Source organism: Tubulanus polymorphus, chromosome 6 (genome assembly GCF_964204645.1).
Source record: "Tubulanus polymorphus chromosome 6, tnTubPoly1.2, whole genome shotgun sequence".
NCBI lineage: Eukaryota > Metazoa > Nemertea > Palaeonemertea > Tubulaniformes > Tubulanidae > Tubulanus > Tubulanus polymorphus.
In genome coordinates, this window is record NC_134030.1 from 2727696 (window position 1) to 2747399 (window position 19704).

Below are 19704 nucleotides of genomic sequence, written 5' to 3' on the forward strand. Positions count from 1 at the left end.
TCATATGCCTTCTTTATTATGAAGGAACTAGAGGTCTGTGTCATTGTCACTAATACAATTTGTCATCAAATCAATCCATACACATGATATCAAAAATACATCTCTATGTCCCAATAGTGTCCCCAGACGTGCGGTGTATGAATCGGTGATGGATTTTGCTAGTACACCGCACCGCGGTGTATTGATTTAATTAGTAATTAGTACTTATCTCTATTGAAAGATGGCAGCACCTGTCAAACATAGTGAAATATTAGTAACTAACGATACACCGCACCGGGGTGTAGACGTGCTATAGTGGTATTCCCGTTATTCAACACACTAGGGTGGAATTTTTCGAAATTTCTGAATCATCTCCAGCGCTATAGGGTATTGATTAGTCAGCACTGAAAGGGTTAATGTTCCTTACCTTCGACTCTAACACCATCTGATCTTTGACACCAGACGGACCTCTTATTGCCGACCCACGGCCTCGCGTGCCAATAAAACGTGTAACAAGGCCCGCCTTCACACGGGCGTACTTCCCACAGCTCTTTCGGACACGGGGCTCCACGTTCGCCCGGGTATCGTAAGATAGCCTTCGATCGTGTTTGTATTCCGGCTGCAAAATACCGAGAAACCGATTTTATATTTTCACATTCGCGATATCGAAATGTCGATTCGCTATATTCGAAAAAAGACTTTCCAGTGATTCATCTTTATCGGATTTAATCCCAACTGACAGAACCATTCAAAGAATCCCCTCAATCAATTCACAGCAATTGATGTGTCTACACAAGATTTCAATCAATTCATTGACGTTTCAATTTACTACATGCGAGATTTATTTTTTGATGTAGTATAGAAGCTTCAAAGAATATGAAATATCATGGTTTGAATTAAGATTAATGTTAATGGAACTCTGTGTGACCTCCTTTGCCTTAAAAATCAATATATGATGTTAAAGTTATTTCACATAAACATGAATTACTTGATGGTCCAGGTGCGACTGCAGGCCTTGTACAAGACCCTCCAACATTTGAGTAGCCCTCTGATGAAAAAAACTCATCAACTTTTACTACCTTATCACATGGAATCTTATAAACTTCTCTGGTAAAATTGGTAGTGTGGTAAGGACAAGCTTAGTACTTGGTAAGCATCAATTACCCATCCACAAATTTTCAAATCTTACTTGCTAATATACCTCCAAATATGCCTTTTCAATGATCAAAATGCGTCAAAAGACATAGACCTTGGATTCACCCCTGTTGATCCTGTTTTGAATTCAATCTATTTAATTTTGATTTAAAATGATCTAACCTTGATTTAAAATGAATCATATCAGTGTACTGAAACAGTAGTTTGATGTTTCGACTCAATTGAAAATCTATTTGAGTGGCAACATCAAAATATTGTTTTACTTTAAATTTTGGGTTTTTCTTCAAGTGTAGACGCATCACTTTCATTGTCCAAAACTATACCTTGTTCACTCGTATCACAGTTTCTATGGCAACTGCTCCATGATGACCATTCGGATAAAATACAGTCCCCGGGACACGGTACGAAACAGATATCTTCCAACTGAAAAAGAATTGAAAATATCATTTATAAGCTTAAGCTATAGTCTTTATAACCAGACCCGCGTCGATGAGTCTTGTTAGCCCGGTGTCAAATAAGTTAACATGAAGACTGGTGATTTTTATTGAGTTTGATTTTTTCAAAAATACTAGCGTTTGCTATACTATATCGGGTAAATGAGTCTCATTTAGCTTACCTGATAAAGCTATGATGCACTTGTAGCAAAAGCTTGTATTTTTGGTAAAATCAAGTAAACCTTAACTACAGTACTTCCTGTTCTCAACTTTACAGATCATACTGATCGATTTCAGTACATTCTGAATAGAAAATGTTTGAAGGCTGTGTTTGTTTTCTATTCCTACATCCATCATGCTGTGATTAAAATGACTTTTTTTGAATTCATCCTGCAGGTGAATACACTTAATCTTACACAGTGTATCATTTAGCAGGCAATAATGAAACCAGTGATATCCAAGCAGAAAGTTAGTAAGTACAATTCATACTTTTATCCTACCTATAGATTGGGGGAGGTTGCGAGGAGAGGCGAAATCTCGTAAGCTGAAAGCGGGAGGTGAGAGACCTTACAACAAACTAGTTTTTACTGCGTGAAATTTTCATCGGCCCGTCTTGGGTATGTACCTGATGGTACTCCATAGTAGACGGGGTAAGCAGATTTTCACACAGCATCGCTATGTAATGTACACAAAATGTACAGATTTCATACTCGATGGAACAAGTTGAAATTGACAAACCGTAAAAGGGTCTGCTAGGGAGATGGTTACTACTCTACTGAGGTCGGATCCACAGTCGAGACTGTAGTGATGATAAAACCCCGAGTAAACAACTTGACACCAAAACTTATGAAATATTGAAGTATAACAGTATCGCAGTACTACTCTCTTCCTGAAGATGGCAATTAGGATAATAGTCGAAACGTCGAAGTTAATTTTACCTTTGCAGAATCTTTTTCTCTTTCTGAGTGAGGTATTTTCTATATTGAAATTAAGATTTGTAATAGTCTCGATTGTGAAATCCGACTGTGTGGCTGTTGATCAAAAAGCGCAGGAGTGATAAGACGAGGTAAGCATTGATGTGATGCGTACAGATACCACACACACACACACACACATATGTGTATATTGATATGATCATGATCATAATGTGTGTAGATTTAGATAGATAAAGTACATACCCACCAAAGGGACCATTCAATGGAGGATGACGTAGAGGACTGGACCTGCTGTTAATTAAAACCAAGCAAAAATCAAAAATAAAATACGTACGGTATAATCTTATCATATCTTCGGCCATTGACTCACTGGTCGACATGGTAAAATCGACCAGTATATATATATATATATATATATATATATATATATATATATATATATATATATATATATATATATATATATATATATATATATATATATATATATATATATATATATATAGAATATATGACCACATATTGACTGGTCATGTTCAAATTAACTCAAGCTGACTTTAAAATGGCCGAGACATGAAAAGAGTTTTACAGATAAGTTTGGTAAATTTAATGTATCGAAGCCAACTCCATATTTTTAAATCTTTGTCAACTGATGAGCAGTCAGCATTCAGTACTGATGAGCAGTCAGCATTCAGTACTGCTGAGCAGTCAGCATTCAGTACTGCTGAGCAGTCAGCATTCAGTACTGCTGAGCAGCCAGCATTCGGTACTGATGAGCAGCCAGCATTCGGTACTGATGAGCAGTCAGCATTCAGTACTGATGAGCAGTCAGCATTCAGTACTGATGAGCAGCCAGCATTCAGTACTGCTGAGCTGGTACTGGTGCCAAATGGGTTCGTGTCTGTTTGAAATGGGCCAAATCGATCCAACTGAAAACATTGGAACAGACCCATAACAAATTTCAGTGCGGGTCAAACTGTTTCTGGAAGTAACTGACCACACTTGCCACAGGAGTGAGCAATTTACTCGTGAACGCGAACGGACCAAATTTGACTTGGGGCCTCGTCCGGGCCAAATAGTCTCTTTGCGATCGCAGCTTATGTTTCAAAGATTCGAGAAGCCTCAATACGACGATGAATATAGAGTTGTTTCGTTTAGTTTAAAACATTTAAAATGATAGGAATTAAGAATTTAGACCATGCAGCACATGGACAGGTGGTAAATTGTATTAGTAGTAATAAATTAAAGCAAGAATTCTTTTCGATACGCGTCTGAAAATAATTTATAAAATTCAAGTAGTAGAAAAAAATCATGCACATCGAATGAAGATGAAACGTAATGGAACGGAAGTATTTTAGAGGGTTAATTTTAGAAGAACGATGATATCGATAATATGTAATGGTTTGAGGTAAAATTTGGTTAATGAAATTGCTGAAAAATGTTAGTTATTAGCACATTGAATTTCTATAGAAAACATAAATTAAAATAGATGTTTTAAGAGACGTGTTAATCAACAGGTGCTAATTAACATTTTTCAAAAATTTGACAGTTATCTCAATGGTTACTAGTTGAAATTTGTACCCGTCTATAAAACTGAATACAATTTTTCGTTACTTACAGATTTTTCGGTGTTGACCGAATTCAATTGTTGCGATCGACAGAATTCTTCATCTACGACATTTCCGTCGTCTTGTTGACAAATCACCTCTCGTCTTCTGATGCCTTGACCACAACTATTATCCTGCAGGTATGAATTAACTGACGTGCATGAAGAGCTATTTCGAGTAATTCGATATCATCAGCCATCAGTCATTACTGCGAGAACCACAAATGCAATCAACCCCTGATAAATCATCACTCCGGCTAAAAGCCTGGGCAGGGTTTCATAGATGAGGAAGAAAAATAGTCCCTGGCAACATTTTGAAATTTGTCAGTTATATCAATGGTTTCTCATTGTTACTATGGTACTTGTCACCCAAATTGAGGAGTTAAAACCCTAGGGATAACTTTGATATCCAGTCTATGAAACCGGGCCCTTGTTTTTTCTAAGGATCCGTATTTTGTCTTAGACCTACTAGAAATTAACTGTACCACCAAATTCCTAAATCACTGATGTGGGTGATATATTAGGGCCGGCTTTACCTTTAATGTGACCATATAGCTAGGGGCAGCGACGAGGGTGCCAAATTACAAGTCTTTAATGCGTCATCTTGTTTTATGTCCTTATTTTCAAGGTATCCGGGCAATTTGATGGAACAGTTACAGAAGCGATAAACTTTACCTCGATCTGACATTCAGACCACCTCGTCACATTCCATCTATAACAAATCGTCATCGGACACGGCTTCCGTTGAGTAACAATTGTTGGACATTCGCGACCTCGGCCTCGATTAGTTACCAACACCTGTCGACTTCGCTTCTGATATCCTGAAATCAGGTAAGAATTTGATGAGAACCCCCGTATAACCAGCGATCTCACTAGATGGCGTGTGTATCAAATATATAAAAATGTATAAAATCAGATTGACGTTTAGGGTTCATATATATATATATATATATATATATATATATATATATATATATATATATATATATATATATATATATATATATAAGCAATTTTCATTCATCATCTATAGAATTTGATGAATTGTGGACAGATTGTTGTGGATTCTCACTTTCCACACGTGGAATCTTTGCTTGCCACGTATAAACATATATCGGGTTCATACGACTGTCGTCTGTGAAAGATTGTTATAGAATTTCTTACCGAAACCGCACATATTTTCGCAGCTGCTCCACTCCGACCAATGAGACACTAAACAATCGATATCGCAATCTACTGAACACGCCTGATCCATCATAGGTTTCTCCATTCCATCCATCTACAAATATTTCTAGACATTTATTCAACACATCGCGTAGGTTTTAGGCATCAAACAAGACCATTTGATTCTAGGCATGTCGTTTGATAGAAGTTTTGTTGGCCTGGATTAAAAAGCGTTTAGTGATCGCAGCTTTGGTGATTATCACTTTATGGAGAGAGGCATACCTGACAAAATGAATCGGCAACAATACGACCATCGTCACGGTTACAGTAAACGGAACGATACTTCGTTCCTTTCCCGCAGTTGCTAGCGCTGATGATATCGCAAGTGCTCCACGCCGTTTTAACCCAACTGTATTCAAAACAGGTAACATTACGAACGCAAGGATCGGACTCGGAATCGGATTCGCATTTCATCGATTCTCCGGGATGACGTAATATCTGACGAGTTCGTCGTCGTTTTTCTGTTTCATTGCATGGCTGAAAAATAAGCGATATTTCTGCTTCATTCAGGCTGGCGCTGGAAAAAGGGATTTTCTTTTCTTTTAGGTTAGGGAATTATGTTGAAATTGCTTGATTGCACATAAAATCAAACAGTTTCTGTCTTCGTCTTAATGTATTTGACTGTGTTAATTGATTGGATTCTTAGCAGATTGACTCAGGGAATAGTCAGGGAAAGAGTTAAAGTGGACACCCTGAAATTGGTTATCACAGCTCACTTTATAGAATAGGTTGTATTTTATACCTGTTTACAGATCGACCAATCGGACCAATCGCTGTGAACACATTTCCCGGGACACGGAATAAAACATGAACCTTTACCGACGGGTTTCATCAAAGCGTCGCATAAATGTGAATCGACTGTTTGAGATTTCGTTTCATTTACCAGAACACAGCTAAAAAATACAAAACGTGCAATATGTAGGTGCCAGGGCATTTGAATTTATGGCACCAGTCTTGTGGAACCAACCGCCCTTTAGTATTAGACTAATTAAACTAGTCAATCAATTTAATGTTTTAAGAAGAATTTGAAAACTCATGTTTATTTTGTGCCGATGAAAAGCACTCCGATTATTGGAGCGCGCTTAATAAGAAAGACCATTTCTAGACTTCAGTCATAGCGGCGTAACAATAGGTCCTTCGTTGTCACGTGTAAATATCTACCTAACGTTCCTGTGTCTATTTCCGAGACCGCAGCTATCCTTCTCATTGAGTTTACATTCCTTCCACGGTTCACTGAACCATTCATACGCGTAACATGTAACACCTTGACAACACTTACGGATATCCGTTTGCTGAAAGTTTAAAATTACAAAATTACGGAATCATTGAGTTGAAAGAAGGTAAGCTCAGGGGGTTGATTCGGGGGGGATGCTGACCGTGTAAGTGCTGTCAACTGCTGGACATTTACGTCCGCCCAGGTGAGGCCAGTCGAGCATCTTACGCGATCTTTGTTTAACTCCGCAGCCGCAGGTAACACTACAAGCCGACCAGGCAGTCCATTCGGTCATTCGACAGTCCGTATGACAGTTGATCACACAAACCTCTTCCTCATGCGCTACAATAGACAAATCATTTTCATCGTTTTCCAGAATCTTAAAAGTTGATTAAATCGTATTCTTTAATGTTTTATTCATGTATGAAATAGTTGTATGACGCAATCTTACTTGAATCAGTGCAGTCTTTCGCTTGTCTCATCACTTCACCGGTGCGTCCGTTTCCGATTTGTCGCGTTTCGGCGCACACTAAACTCCGGTACCTCCGTCCGCTGCCGCATTCGCCTTTTATCCCGTGTCCGATCACATGACCCGGTTCGGTATCTAGGATACAATCCGACCAATCACCGATGGGTTTAGCGATGATTTTAGTGCAGGTGCACTGAACGTGTTGTTTCAGCGGGTATTTAGTCGTATCCAGGCAGTCGCGGTTCGATACGCTGTTGCCCATGATGAATCTCGTTCGTGTTTTTGTACCGTTACACCGGTCACATGACGAATACTCCGACCATTTTGAAAGTTGACACTCGACGTTCTGTTGCGGTATCGCGCATTCTTCGACCACTTTCGGAGCGCGACCCGCGTATCTGTAGCAGAAGTCAATGCTCGTCTTGTTGTGATCGGCGACGCAGCGAACTCCTGTCGAAGAGAAAAACAGATTCTACATAAATCCCTGCAATAGTACGATGAATGTAGACCTGGTACGATGAACTTCTCTGATTCAACAAATATGAATCCATGATTTCTCGAATTCGATCAACATTAATTTGTGCTCCATGTGTACCATAAAGATCAATCTGAGTTTATTTATATCTGAGAGTCATAATTTAGCCTGAAATCTTTTATGTTGAAGGCTCAAAATCTAATTGAAAGTATATCGAAAATGAACTAAATTTTGATTACATTGTCGTATTGACACGCACGCCATCTAGCAGGAAAGCTGTTAGGATGGGGTCTTTATTGAGAAAAGCATAACTAAAACCTGCTTATAATGCTCGAGTGGTGCTTAGTAGGGTAAGGCAGGTTAAGGGATGAAAAAGGTGATCAATAAACATAACACATGCGCACACACATACCTCTTGTTCGAAGCCCTCTTCCGAATTGTTGTTTTCTGTGCGGTAGAACGCACTGTGACCACGGAGATGTCTTCCATTCATACAATCGACACGGATTCAAATCGGCGCAAGTTCTTTCTTCGACCAACGCGTCGGGACAATTCATACCTCCGTTCTGTCCTTCAGTTAGAACAAATCGTCTTCTCGTCTGATACGGCTCCACATGTCCATTCACTACAAATATCAGGTTTATTTGATGTTCCTTGATTACAAAACTACTGAATTAATGGTTCACCGAGATGAACTGCACCGATATGAATATGGGATATGTAAGTGCTGCAGATGCTTCCTCCAAATGTGAAAACTCTTTATATCCAGGAATGACTGATCTGTAGGGACCAACACTTCGATGGTATGGGGGAGGGGGAGATTCACTTTAAGAAAATCTCTGAAGATGAGTCGAGACTTTCTACCGGTTTCTTTTCATTCTTCAATGTGTGGGTCTTTTACACTACATATAGACTACATTGATTTCAGGATCATTTTCTGTTTATACTCTACGAACAGCTACTTGTACAAGTACAAACCTTTCATGCAGTTTGTTGGGCATGGCGTCCACTTTGTCCAAGCAGTCAATTGACAATCTTGTTTACAAGGTATTGTACAGTTTCTTTCTAATGCAGGTCCAGCCATACCGGAACACCTAAAACAATGATGTATGAATATCTTCTACATCTATGTAAATTATACCGTGGATTCATAGATTCACTCATTCGCCCTCTATTGGTAAATCATACCTTCGATCGGCTACGCTTTGATCATCTTTAAAACAGCGAATGGTTCTCTTTCTGACGCCTTGTCCGCAAGATTTATTATTCGGCAGATGACAAATCGACCATGCGTCTGCCCTCCAGTAATAGGTAGGACACAGTTCAAGGTTTTCACACACTTTGAATTCTACGGACTGATAGTTTGTACATGGACCTCCTCCTGAAATGATAAACCGCAATGATTGCTACCCTAACTCGATGAGAAAATATGGTTTCCGCCATTGATTGGGCCAAGAAGCCTTGAATCTGCTAATGATTACTTCTGAAAAGTGGTGCTCAGTGGGTTGAAAGATGAAGGTATCGGATGGACAATATGGAAATATGACATCAAGCTTTAAAACCATTAGCCAACATAGAGCCGTACATAGTGGCGGCAGGGTAGTTGTCCCCCCCAGAAATTTGGGAAAAGTGCCTTTTTTTCAAAATATCCAACAGAAATTAAATGTAGAATCCTTCACTTGGGACTGACAAGTATTTTGTCATAGGCCTAACACGAGTTTATGTTATGGTATATAACTCATGAAGAATTGTTATATTGGTTTTTGACTTAAGGTATCTGCCCTTTCTTGGGTATCCCTACCCCGAACGTTTGAATGCCAGGTACGGCCATGTTGCTTCCTGGGTTTGATTATTCTGGAATTTTTACAGTTAAAGCTTTCGACTTACTGTACAAAATGGAAGAGCCATAGCTTATACGGTGTTGAAGCTGATATTAGGCATGATGTAAATGCTGATACTATATCGCTATCTATACCTAGGGGAACCCATCGATAGAATATAGAAAGCACTGTAAATGAATTATATCCACACGCGTTTAATGGCAGCACTTACACTATAAGCCACGAGAGAGGCTTTAAATGATTTACTGACCGGAGAATATGTGAATGAGTTCTACAAACAATACACTGCGCAAAAATTAGTATCTAATGAGAATTGTGCTACTGCGGCAGTCTAGGATTTCACTTGTAACACTGGTTGAATGATGAAATTATGTCGTATTTCCATTTATATCGGGATCTATGCATATTTTGATAACATATTTTGATTTTATTACCACATTAAACTGCAAAGCTGTGGTTTGATGAGTTATTCTGTGTTTATGGTATGTTTCAAGGTTTTGCATACGTTCACTAATGGCGAAATTGTCAAGAAATGTTCACCATTGGTTTCTGTGTATGTGTTCATATTGATGTGGTGTAACAGGAGCTTCTTGTATTTGATAGTGAATGAATAAAACCAGTATCACTGACCAACTCCAGTATATCTGTAACAATTGTTTTTATTTTACGAGGATTCATGGGTTGGTCGGTGATCTGGTTTTTCGGGGTCATCACTGTTTGACTGTACCTTCTAAAGAATGAGCGACAACTTTTCGATATCGCGATCGTCTGCCCTGACGTTTGCGGGTACCGCAGGTTTTCGAACACGGGGTCCACTCGCTCCACGGTGAGAGTACGCAGTCATTATGACACGGCCGGTAACACAATGACTTACTGCTCGGCTTCGGCTGACCCGTGTTTAAACACACCGCTGATGGAGCTTTCTTCAACTGAAAAATCACATAAAACTTTGCTTAATTTTCAAAAAGTGTAATTTGTTCAGTAGCGAGACTGAAGCATAATCTGCAGGTGTGTACATATCAGGGAATTCCAGATTTATTTTTCCCTGGAGGGAAACTGATCAGGGAATTCTGACAGGCTTCTTGAAAATCAGGGATTTGAATTTTTGATGTCTTGTTCTTACCTAGAGTGGCTCTAGAAACCACTCTTGAGAAGAGACAGCCCTCACTGTGGATATCTTATGACTTAATCAGAGAATTTTAGGTCAAGGTTTAGGGGGAAATATCAGGGAATTTCGGATTCCCTGATCTGTCAGAACCTTGATATCCAGACAATCCCTAGAATATTAGACACTGATAGTTGAGATACTTACTGATTCATGATGAACACATTTGATGGCTCTTTTCCGAATTCCCTGACCACATTTCAAATTCGGCTCCAACAACTGGCAATCACCATATTCTTGTTTCGCCCACACAAAACAGAGCGGGTAGTCGCACGGTTTCGCTTCTACTAAATGAGGACAGTCCATTCCTCCGTTGAGATACGGCACTATTACAGTACGAGTTCTGAGTTTGTAACCTAGATAAAATAGCTTATAGATTATGTTAAATCACCACCACTCAATACTCTGGGATAGCTGGTCCCGGATCGAGCCAGCCCACAGTCCTGACCTTTAAGAGGAACTTTTATATGCAGACATACCGAAGGTACATAGGTTTACATAGTTGGGCGTCCTGGGAGTGCTGCACCCCAGAAAATGGTAGTATAATCCCACAATAAATGATGAAATGTCTAAAATGTTTATTAAAATATCAGAAATATTTCGGGCGGTTGCTACCATCATTCTTCAGTCTAAAAGTCTTTTTAGACTGATTCACTCCAGAAAAATGTTTCAAATTAGATGTAAAAAGGACCAATTTCACGGCATCTGGACATTCAGGTGAAAATGGATGAAATCCTCCAAATCACCTGGTACTAAGAAAATCTCGCTCCTGTAATTTGGCCTTGAATTAAGTAAGTTTAAAGGCATATTTTTAGCAGGAACTGGCAAGAAAATGTCGATAATTCCAAAATCAATGCCCATATTTTCTTTAGGCTGGCAGGGCAGACATTTTTGATAAAGATTCAACCCCCAGTACCTCTGACCCTTATGGGCCCGGGTAGTTCTTATATAACTGGGATGTAGATTTGTATTTATGAAATTCACTCGTCTCACGAACGCAGCCGAATTACATCAAAAGATATACAACTAGCTGAATCGCTGCCGGGCTCATTGGAATTCTGTTTGAGTTAACACAGTCATTACGAGAATACATGTCTGGAGCGCATAACAACTTTTCAAAGAGCTTTTACTAGTAAAAAACCCTGTTTAACTCGACGATGGCCACTTACCGTGAGACTGGTTGACGTGTTTCTCATCAATACACGACATCGGTAAACAATCAGACCACTGCGACCACTTAGAAACTACACAGTTCTGCACACATGACAAACGACATGTTTGAACCTCTACAGGATGCTGTGTGTGACAAAAATGATCGGCTACGGGTACCCCATCTGAAAAAAAAATCCAAAACAATACACTCCACCTTGTGCTGGTAATGTTGAACTCGTTTTTATCTCATCGAATATGGACTACGATTTAAACCAAAAAATTCTGTAAATTCGACCGCCGATCACAATATATATGTACTTTCCGATTTCAAAATCAAACCCCCTGTTTCGCTTATGGCAGGTGTGGAGGATTTCTGAGGGACAACAAATCCAAACAAATCTGACCAAATCTTCCAACCAAATGAATAACAGGGACAATGCCGATGAAAACATATTTCTCATCGATTCGGCCGAATACCGAGTTGAGAGATGGGGAAACGGAAAGCATTACTTAATACATTTTTTCGCAAATTCACCGGTACCCTGTTAGCCCAGGGGAGTTTACTGTGGTGTAGTAATAGTAGATGAGAAATTAAGATCGTATGAATCTGATATTCCCACGAGTTTCCCATCTGAAAAATGAGCAATGTTTTAAAATGCCCGATATATTCACTGATATACGATGGATGGGATTTTAACATAGTAGAAATCTATTTACAACATCATTAACCGATAAATAAATCATTTACAGAACTCCCGGGTTTAAGCTATTACAATCCGGAATTGCCCGTAAAAGCTTTCAGGCCATTTTCATCAACTGCTCTCGCTCTGTGGACCATTTTAATCAAGTTTGCAGCCAGTCGTAGCCTCTATATACATATCGAATATTCGGCTGACCGACTAAATGAACTGTTGCCTAGAGGCTAATCAAGTTTGTAATTAACTCGCGCAGCAGGTCCTGCTGTCTAGTGTGGTCCTTTAGAGCCGGTTTGAAGGTTTATCGAGAGGCTGTCTGTCAAATTGTGAATGCGTTCATTACTTTGAGAGATTATGTTCTTAGGCGACGATTGGCAGCTACGATTCCGATTCGGGACTGATTGTATTACTTCGTCGCCAAATCAAATCGATTTAGGTTTTTTTTCTACTTCCTTTTTTTCCCAGTTTCGATACTTTATTTATAGTTCACAGCGCGATCTGATTTATGAATAGGTCGCCCACGGGAAAATAAAGAAATATTTTTGAAAGTTTATTTTAATGAAACGACACCAGAAACCATCAGCTGGAGATGCTGACAATATCTTAAGTCATTTTCACCTGACGAAAACAGCCAAAGTATCGCAGTTGCGTCATTTTCAAAATTCAGACTATAATTTTTTTTCTCGTTTCTGACAATTTGTATTGCAAAAATTTTAGATAACAATAATCCTCTTTTTTATAACAATTATATGTTGTTTTTATTCTTTTTACTTGCAGGATGAGTAAAGTGGAACCGCTTTAAGACCGTTTGATCGCTTACCTTCTTTCTGTATGCAATACATACGTCTGTATTGAATACCGATAGCACCACACGGACTGGAGACGATCAGATCTCGTGGATGTCCGGGCTGAATCTCACATTTACTCCACGATGTCTTAATTAATTCGTACCTAAAACATATAAATCATAAATTTGAAGAATTTGAATCATTAAAGAACTTGTTATGATGTGTTAAAATGTTTACGTTTACCAAAACTGCGGTTATTTTGAAATCTCGTTAATTCGAGGATTTTTATGTCAATTTCCCCCCAAAAAAAACTTTATTCCTATATTCGGTATCTTAACGGTGAATGTTTTTTTTTTTCGGTGCAAAAATGTTACGTATTTTATGATTGTAGATATTAAAACTGATCATCTTGTGATCAAATGTGAATCAATAAAAACGAACAAGTCCATAACAGAATCAGATTTCTTTTTTATAACTACGATCTGAAAAAACTTCTTTTTGTAATGGTGGTGGAGAAAAACCTTACGGCAAATGACACGGAGAACGAAGATTAGGTGGTTGAGGATGTCGACGGTGATATGGGTGGGGATCCTATAACAGTAATTGATGGGAGGTACCGGTCCTATAACAGTGGGTGATGGTGGTGGCGGTGGGGCACCGGTCCTATCGATGTCAATCACTGAATGACAATGATTACGGTGATATAATGATAAGTATATAAACACTGATGATAGGGACGAGTCTGTGAACATTAACAGACAATCCGCTTTGATGGCTGTACGATGAATATTTATACCCCCGTACACCGCTACTGCGTTACTAGGCGATGAGCGCGGAGTTAAAACCTAATATCCTGGATGATCTACCCTTTCCTGTAAGATAGAGAGGGATGGAGAGAGAGAGATGGAGAGAGAGAGAGAGAGAGAGAGAGAGAGAGAGAGAGAGAGAGAGAGAGAGGGAGAGAGGGAGAGAGGGAGAGAGGGAGAGAGGGAGCGAGGGAGAGAGGGAGAGAGGGAGCGAGGGAGCGAGGGAGCGAGGGAGAGAGGGAGAGAGGGAGAGAGGGAGAGAGGGAGAGAGGGAGAGAGGGAGAGAGGGAGAGAGGGAGAGAGGGAGAGAGGGAGAGAGGGAGAGAGGGAGAGAGGGAGAGAGGGAGAGAGGGAGAGAGGGAGAGAGGGAGAGAGGGAGAGAGGGAGAGAGGGAGAGAGGGAGAGAGGGAGAGAGGGAGAGAGGGAGAGAGGGAGAGAGGGAGAGAGGGAGAGAGGGAGAGAGGGAGAGAGGGAGAGAGGGAGAGAGGGAGAGAGAGAGAGAGAGAGAGAGAGGAGAGAGAGAGAGAGAGAGAGAGAGAGAGAGAGAGGAGTGATTGCGTGGACACGATACATGGATATACCGTTAATACCATAAAACGTGCTATGAATATGACCGCAATTTTCAATGATCAATTCTCAACTCGACCTGGGACGATACCTTCAACCCGAAGATTAATGATCATCTTATTGTACCGTGTTCCTGTGTTCGCGGCCATTCAAAGTTCGCCCCCTTTTCAAACTTCCATCTTTCCTTCCGATTTGGCCATTTCATTTTGATCTTGTAATATGGGATTGTCCTTCGCTCTTATTTTTTATTTGATTGAATTGATTTCAATCAAAACCACCAGTCACACCTGCCGGGAACGAAACAGAGGCTTTGGACTGCATTTTCACTTCATTGACGTTTTAACAAATTGAACCGTTGATAAATAATGCGCTACTTTCAGTCATTCAAAGAATAACAGGCGCGGTCGATGTATTCTGGAATAGATTGGAAATAGTGCCCTTTCCCCAGTGTCCTTTTGAATTTCTGTCATGTTTTATCAATAAACAACTTCACAAAAGATTTCTACCGGTTATATTTAGAATAACAGTCTTTACGACATTTCATCAAGTGAAGGGGTCTTATATGCATGCGGACCCGTTAAATAGTCAGTGGCGTAAAAAGGTGTCCCGTGCAGAATATAAAGTGCCCTTCTAAAACCCGATATACAGTGGAAAATTGGTCCCGGATCAGCTGCTGAATTAGAAATGAAAAGTGATGCTGGTGATTAAACTATGTGTATAATTTTCCAGTCGTAAACCATTGTACCGAGAAGTAATGGTCGTTTGAAAGTAGTAGCCTTGCAATTTTCATCGTCGCAATTAAATCGACCGTATCGTCGTGTAGACCATTTCTCAAGTCGCAATTGACATAGAAATTAGCCCCTCAACGACCATGCTACCGTCTACAAGTGGCTCGCAATTAACCATGTTACTACCAGTATTTTATTGACACGCGGAACCCTTCTTCTGGCAGCCGATAAATGACGAATTTGGATTACTAACCACGAACGAGCCTTCATTACAGCAAAGACGTGATCGGCGCTTCCAGGATGAGAAGCGCGCACCCGCACACTTAACAAGTTTCAAATGTGTTCCGTGTCTTATCGAAATTGAAAATTACAGTTTAGTATAAATAATTAAACAGTCGCCGACAAAATTGCCTCCGAAATTTCGCCCTCATCTCAGATAGAAGTGTTTATATCTATTTATTGCCGTGAAGAGAATTCAATTTGAAACAGCGCTCATCACAGCCAAACACTTACACAGTGCACGTATCAACCACTTCATTACGAGCGTCGATTTGCTGTAATTCTCTGAGCGTGGGACAGGGGGCGCCACCACCGACTGATAACTGGATCACCTCCCGATGTCGTTCCCGATATCCGGGAATGATTTCATTGTTTTCGGTGAGACACGATTTGTTGATCGGTTTCCAGGCTGACCACGCCGATACGCGACAGTTAAACGGTACTGCGCATGTCTGTCTCGAGTACGGAGTTTCTGCGGCGTTTTCCTGTCTGTTCATGTGACACTGACTGAAATAGAAAATAAAGGTTTACACTTGTGAATCCAATTCCACAGTTGTGAGTTGAATTTCTGGGCCCCAGTTTCACAATCATGAATTTCTAGATGCATTAAGATGCATTAAGTAAAATTAGTGGACGACACACACTATAGTTAACATGCAATTTCAATTGTCACCATGACTAACTCGTAAGTGGACCCGTAGTTAGATCCACTATAGATGATTTTGATGAATTTTCACGAATCCTAAATTCTAGCGCACATCGACACTGCGATTGGAGACAACTAGTTGCCAGGCAGTTTTCGGCGCATGAGAGCAACTGGCTGGATACAATCAGTTGCTCGAATTTGTCGACGTGAGCGAGCTTACGACTGGTTAGCGTCCATCTATCTCCAGTTCCACCCAGTTGCTCATGTTCTACTTTTGAGCAACTAGTTGTACTCAGTTGCTCTCATATCCGTCGATGTGAGCGCTCCATAATCAACAACACATGGTTGTAACTGACTAAAACAAAGCTATTTGTCACGTGACTTGTGATGCCCTCAAGAATATTTGCTAAACCACATCTCAGTTGCTGTCGATGTGTGCGCTACGGACCTAGCGACCGGCATGAGCCACGCAGTTGCTGGTTTTTACTAAATTTTCGATGTGCGCGGGGTACTCGCTCACTAGCAACTAGTTGTCTCCAGTCGCTTTGTCGATAGGCGCTAGGCTTAACATTCTATTTTCTCACGCCAATATCCCCGATACGACAGGACCTGGATTCCGTCACCAGTACGACGAAGTGAGTGGAACCATGGACTCAAAAACGTTTCGTCCACGGTCAAACGTTGCTTTGATGAAACTAAATCGATTACATCACTGTATATTATTATTATCACTGTATCGCGATTATCTTTAGAATATCATCTTCAAGTGCGCATCATCCTGATCGATCTGAAAACTACGAGAGCGGCTACAGCGAGCCAACAGGACATTAATTAATGTTACCATATACTGTCCGATATCGAACGGCCGGACAAATTTGAATAGCGATTACGTGTAACCATATACAACGCGTCGGTCACACGATTAATGAATCGACTGAGGCGTCCGATATCCTTCTGACCGGAGAATTGAACCCTCAGTCCATCTGTGCCCGATAGGAAATCATGATTTAATCCATTAATTTTTATAGACAGTGGGTAAGATACGGCGGCATCGGGCATATTTATGAGTTTTATTAATGTATATCGATGCCAGATTCGCCTGACAGACGGCAAAATGATCAAAACATATTCGACGAGGCACGACAGTAGTATATATATATATATATATATATATATATATATATATATATATATATATATATATATATATATATATATATATATATATATATATATATATATATATATATATATATATATATATATATATATATATATATATATATATATATATATATATATATATATATATATATCGAGAGTTCATCTCACCACTCTGATCGCTATACATTCGAATTTATCTCTCGTCGTCTTGTGTTTGACCCCGACTGGGCTCTTTATAATCGTGAATTATCGAAACCCCGAAATTAATTAGACGGATCTTAAAACGACGCGAAGACGAGATGAGAAACTGAACTCAGGTCAACGCGCGCATCCAATATTCAACGGATATCCGCCATTCCGGGGTCAAGGTCATATAGGCGATAACGGTTATTCGATGAAAAAAAACCCTAGAAATCCACGCTCGTTGAAAGAGACTTCACACTCGTTTAACAAGTTCGAAAAATTATTGTCAACAAGTTTTTTTTCCGTCCGGTTAATGTATATCCATTAGTGCCGGCAATCGTGCGGGTTTAACCGAGAGTTTCTACGAGGGTTCGATCTTACATCTAATAATCATTTAAACTTCCCTCGCGTCGACTTGTGTAAACGCTTCATTATGCCACATGGAAATTATAGATAAAGTGTCATACGACGATAGCCACGGACGATGCCGGCCAATTACTGATGACGCGTCGTGGTGATAAAACCTCGGGGATTATTCGCTAATTTATAAAACGAAATTTGCGACCCGTTTCTGAACTGTCGTTCATCAACTTAGACAATTTATAGTATTTACGCGTTTAGCGTCGCATAAACTGTCAACTATATCGATGATTGTAAATATGGTTATACATTCTCATGGATACGAGTTTGTAATTTCTTCTGATGTCCATCGACTTAAATTACATTACATTATCATCACCTGTAAATTTCTAATGTTAATTAATTCGTGAAACATGAAATCATTATTCAACACTTTGTAAATTTTCATTCTATACAAACTTATGTTAATGTGTAATATGTGAAACTTTTTTTTCTTTCTTTTCGCCTGTTAATTACTTGTGTGCATGATGTGTGAGTGTGATGAATGTGGTGTGGATGCTTCTGGGTGATACGGCTTAATAGATAGACTGTTTCAGTCTCTCCGTGTAGCCCCATTATCCTGTTACATTTTTCTTCGTCTAATCATACTTATTATATCGTTCAATAATGTAACATCGTAATGAAAATAAATTTCAATTTCAATTTCGTGAATTAAGAATGAAAAATAGTAAAAAGTTATCGATTAGAATTTAGGTCGATGTCTCGTTAGTTTTCAATTCCTCAAATTAACGTTTTTTGTTCTTCGTACTTTTTCGATTCTTACCCTTCCGAAAAAATGAACCCTTTTTCGTCCAAACAGTCGACCACTCTGCGCTGATAGCCGAGAGTGTGGCTCAAATGTTTCTGACGTTTCCCGTGAAACGGGCGACATTTGTTCCAATGATTCAACTTGAACACGTAATTCGCCGCCGGTTTCTCCGAGCACGTGTGATCCCGCGAACACGGCACCATTTCCGACAGCGACGGACAGTTGCGCCCCCTGTTGAGCGGCGGTACTAACACCGACCGGATCCTCGTGCGATTCGCCTCGGCGCATTTCGTGCACGTGCTCCACTCGCGGAAATCGCTGACGATGCAATTCTGCGGACATTTCAAATCGCAGAATTTTTTCGTCTGCGGTTTAGCGACGAAATACTCGCAGACGGAGTCCTCTATATATTCACCGGTGTCTCTCATCTCGCACCAGACGTTACGTTTTTGAACACCTGTCGGGTAGGCGCAGCCGTCGTCGTGTTCCGACTTACACCGCGTCCAGTGGCCGATTCTCCAGTGTATTTGATGTTTATGAACGGCGCAGATTTTGAAACATTGTCTCTCGTTGTTGGGTATCTGTTTGTGGTAACAATGTTCATCGAGTGTCGCCCATCCGTCTCGGTGTTCGCACCAAACCGACCGAGATTGAACGCCTCCGAATCCGCATTTTGAATTGCGGCATTCGCCCCATAGACCTGAAGAAAAAAACCCAAACTTTATCACATTTTAAGATATGTATTCGATTTAACACAAACCTGCTTATGAAAAGGCACTTGTCTCGGGCAGGAGTACCTAACACTGCGAGACCCTCAACCCTAACCCTCGGGACCCTAAACCCTAGTTCTCAAACTTTATCCATCACATTTTAAGATATGTATTCGATTTAACACAAACCTGCTTATGAAAAGGCACTTGTCTCGGGCAGGAGTACCTAACACTGCGAGACCCTCAACTCTAACCCTCGGGACACTAAACCCTAGTTCTTCTCCTGTCCCAACCTAGAAGTAGGCTGATGTCGTTTTGAGAT

At 40.1% G+C, this 19704-nt stretch overlaps 1 protein-coding gene across 1 annotated transcript in view; it reads right to left on the reverse strand.

The window, feature by feature from the left end:
• The window catches only part of LOC141907162 (thrombospondin type-1 domain-containing protein 7B-like), a 44492-nt gene extending 25259 nt beyond the window's left edge, over positions 1–19233 (reverse strand). The window contains exons 1-21 of the mRNA XM_074796735.1: positions 19215–19233; positions 18688–19129; positions 15746–16018; positions 13164–13294; positions 11666–11830; positions 10644–10852; positions 10059–10260; positions 8679–8871; positions 8469–8584; positions 7903–8115; positions 6998–7465; positions 6710–6888; positions 6495–6625; positions 6076–6226; positions 5556–5810; positions 5274–5388; positions 4785–4930; positions 4122–4244; positions 2747–2794; positions 1458–1557; positions 407–598 (exon numbers count right to left, since the gene is read on the reverse strand). Coding sequence (XP_074652836.1) covers positions 407–598; positions 1458–1557; positions 2747–2794; positions 4122–4244; positions 4785–4930; positions 5274–5388; positions 5556–5810; positions 6076–6226; positions 6495–6625; positions 6710–6888; positions 6998–7465; positions 7903–8115; positions 8469–8584; positions 8679–8871; positions 10059–10260; positions 10644–10852; positions 11666–11830; positions 13164–13294; positions 15746–16018; positions 18688–19129; positions 19215–19233 — 3871 coding nt within the window. The remainder of the gene's footprint in view (positions 1–406; positions 599–1457; positions 1558–2746; positions 2795–4121; positions 4245–4784; positions 4931–5273; positions 5389–5555; positions 5811–6075; positions 6227–6494; positions 6626–6709; positions 6889–6997; positions 7466–7902; positions 8116–8468; positions 8585–8678; positions 8872–10058; positions 10261–10643; positions 10853–11665; positions 11831–13163; positions 13295–15745; positions 16019–18687; positions 19130–19214) is intronic.
• Positions 19234–19704: the final 471 nt, after the last annotated feature.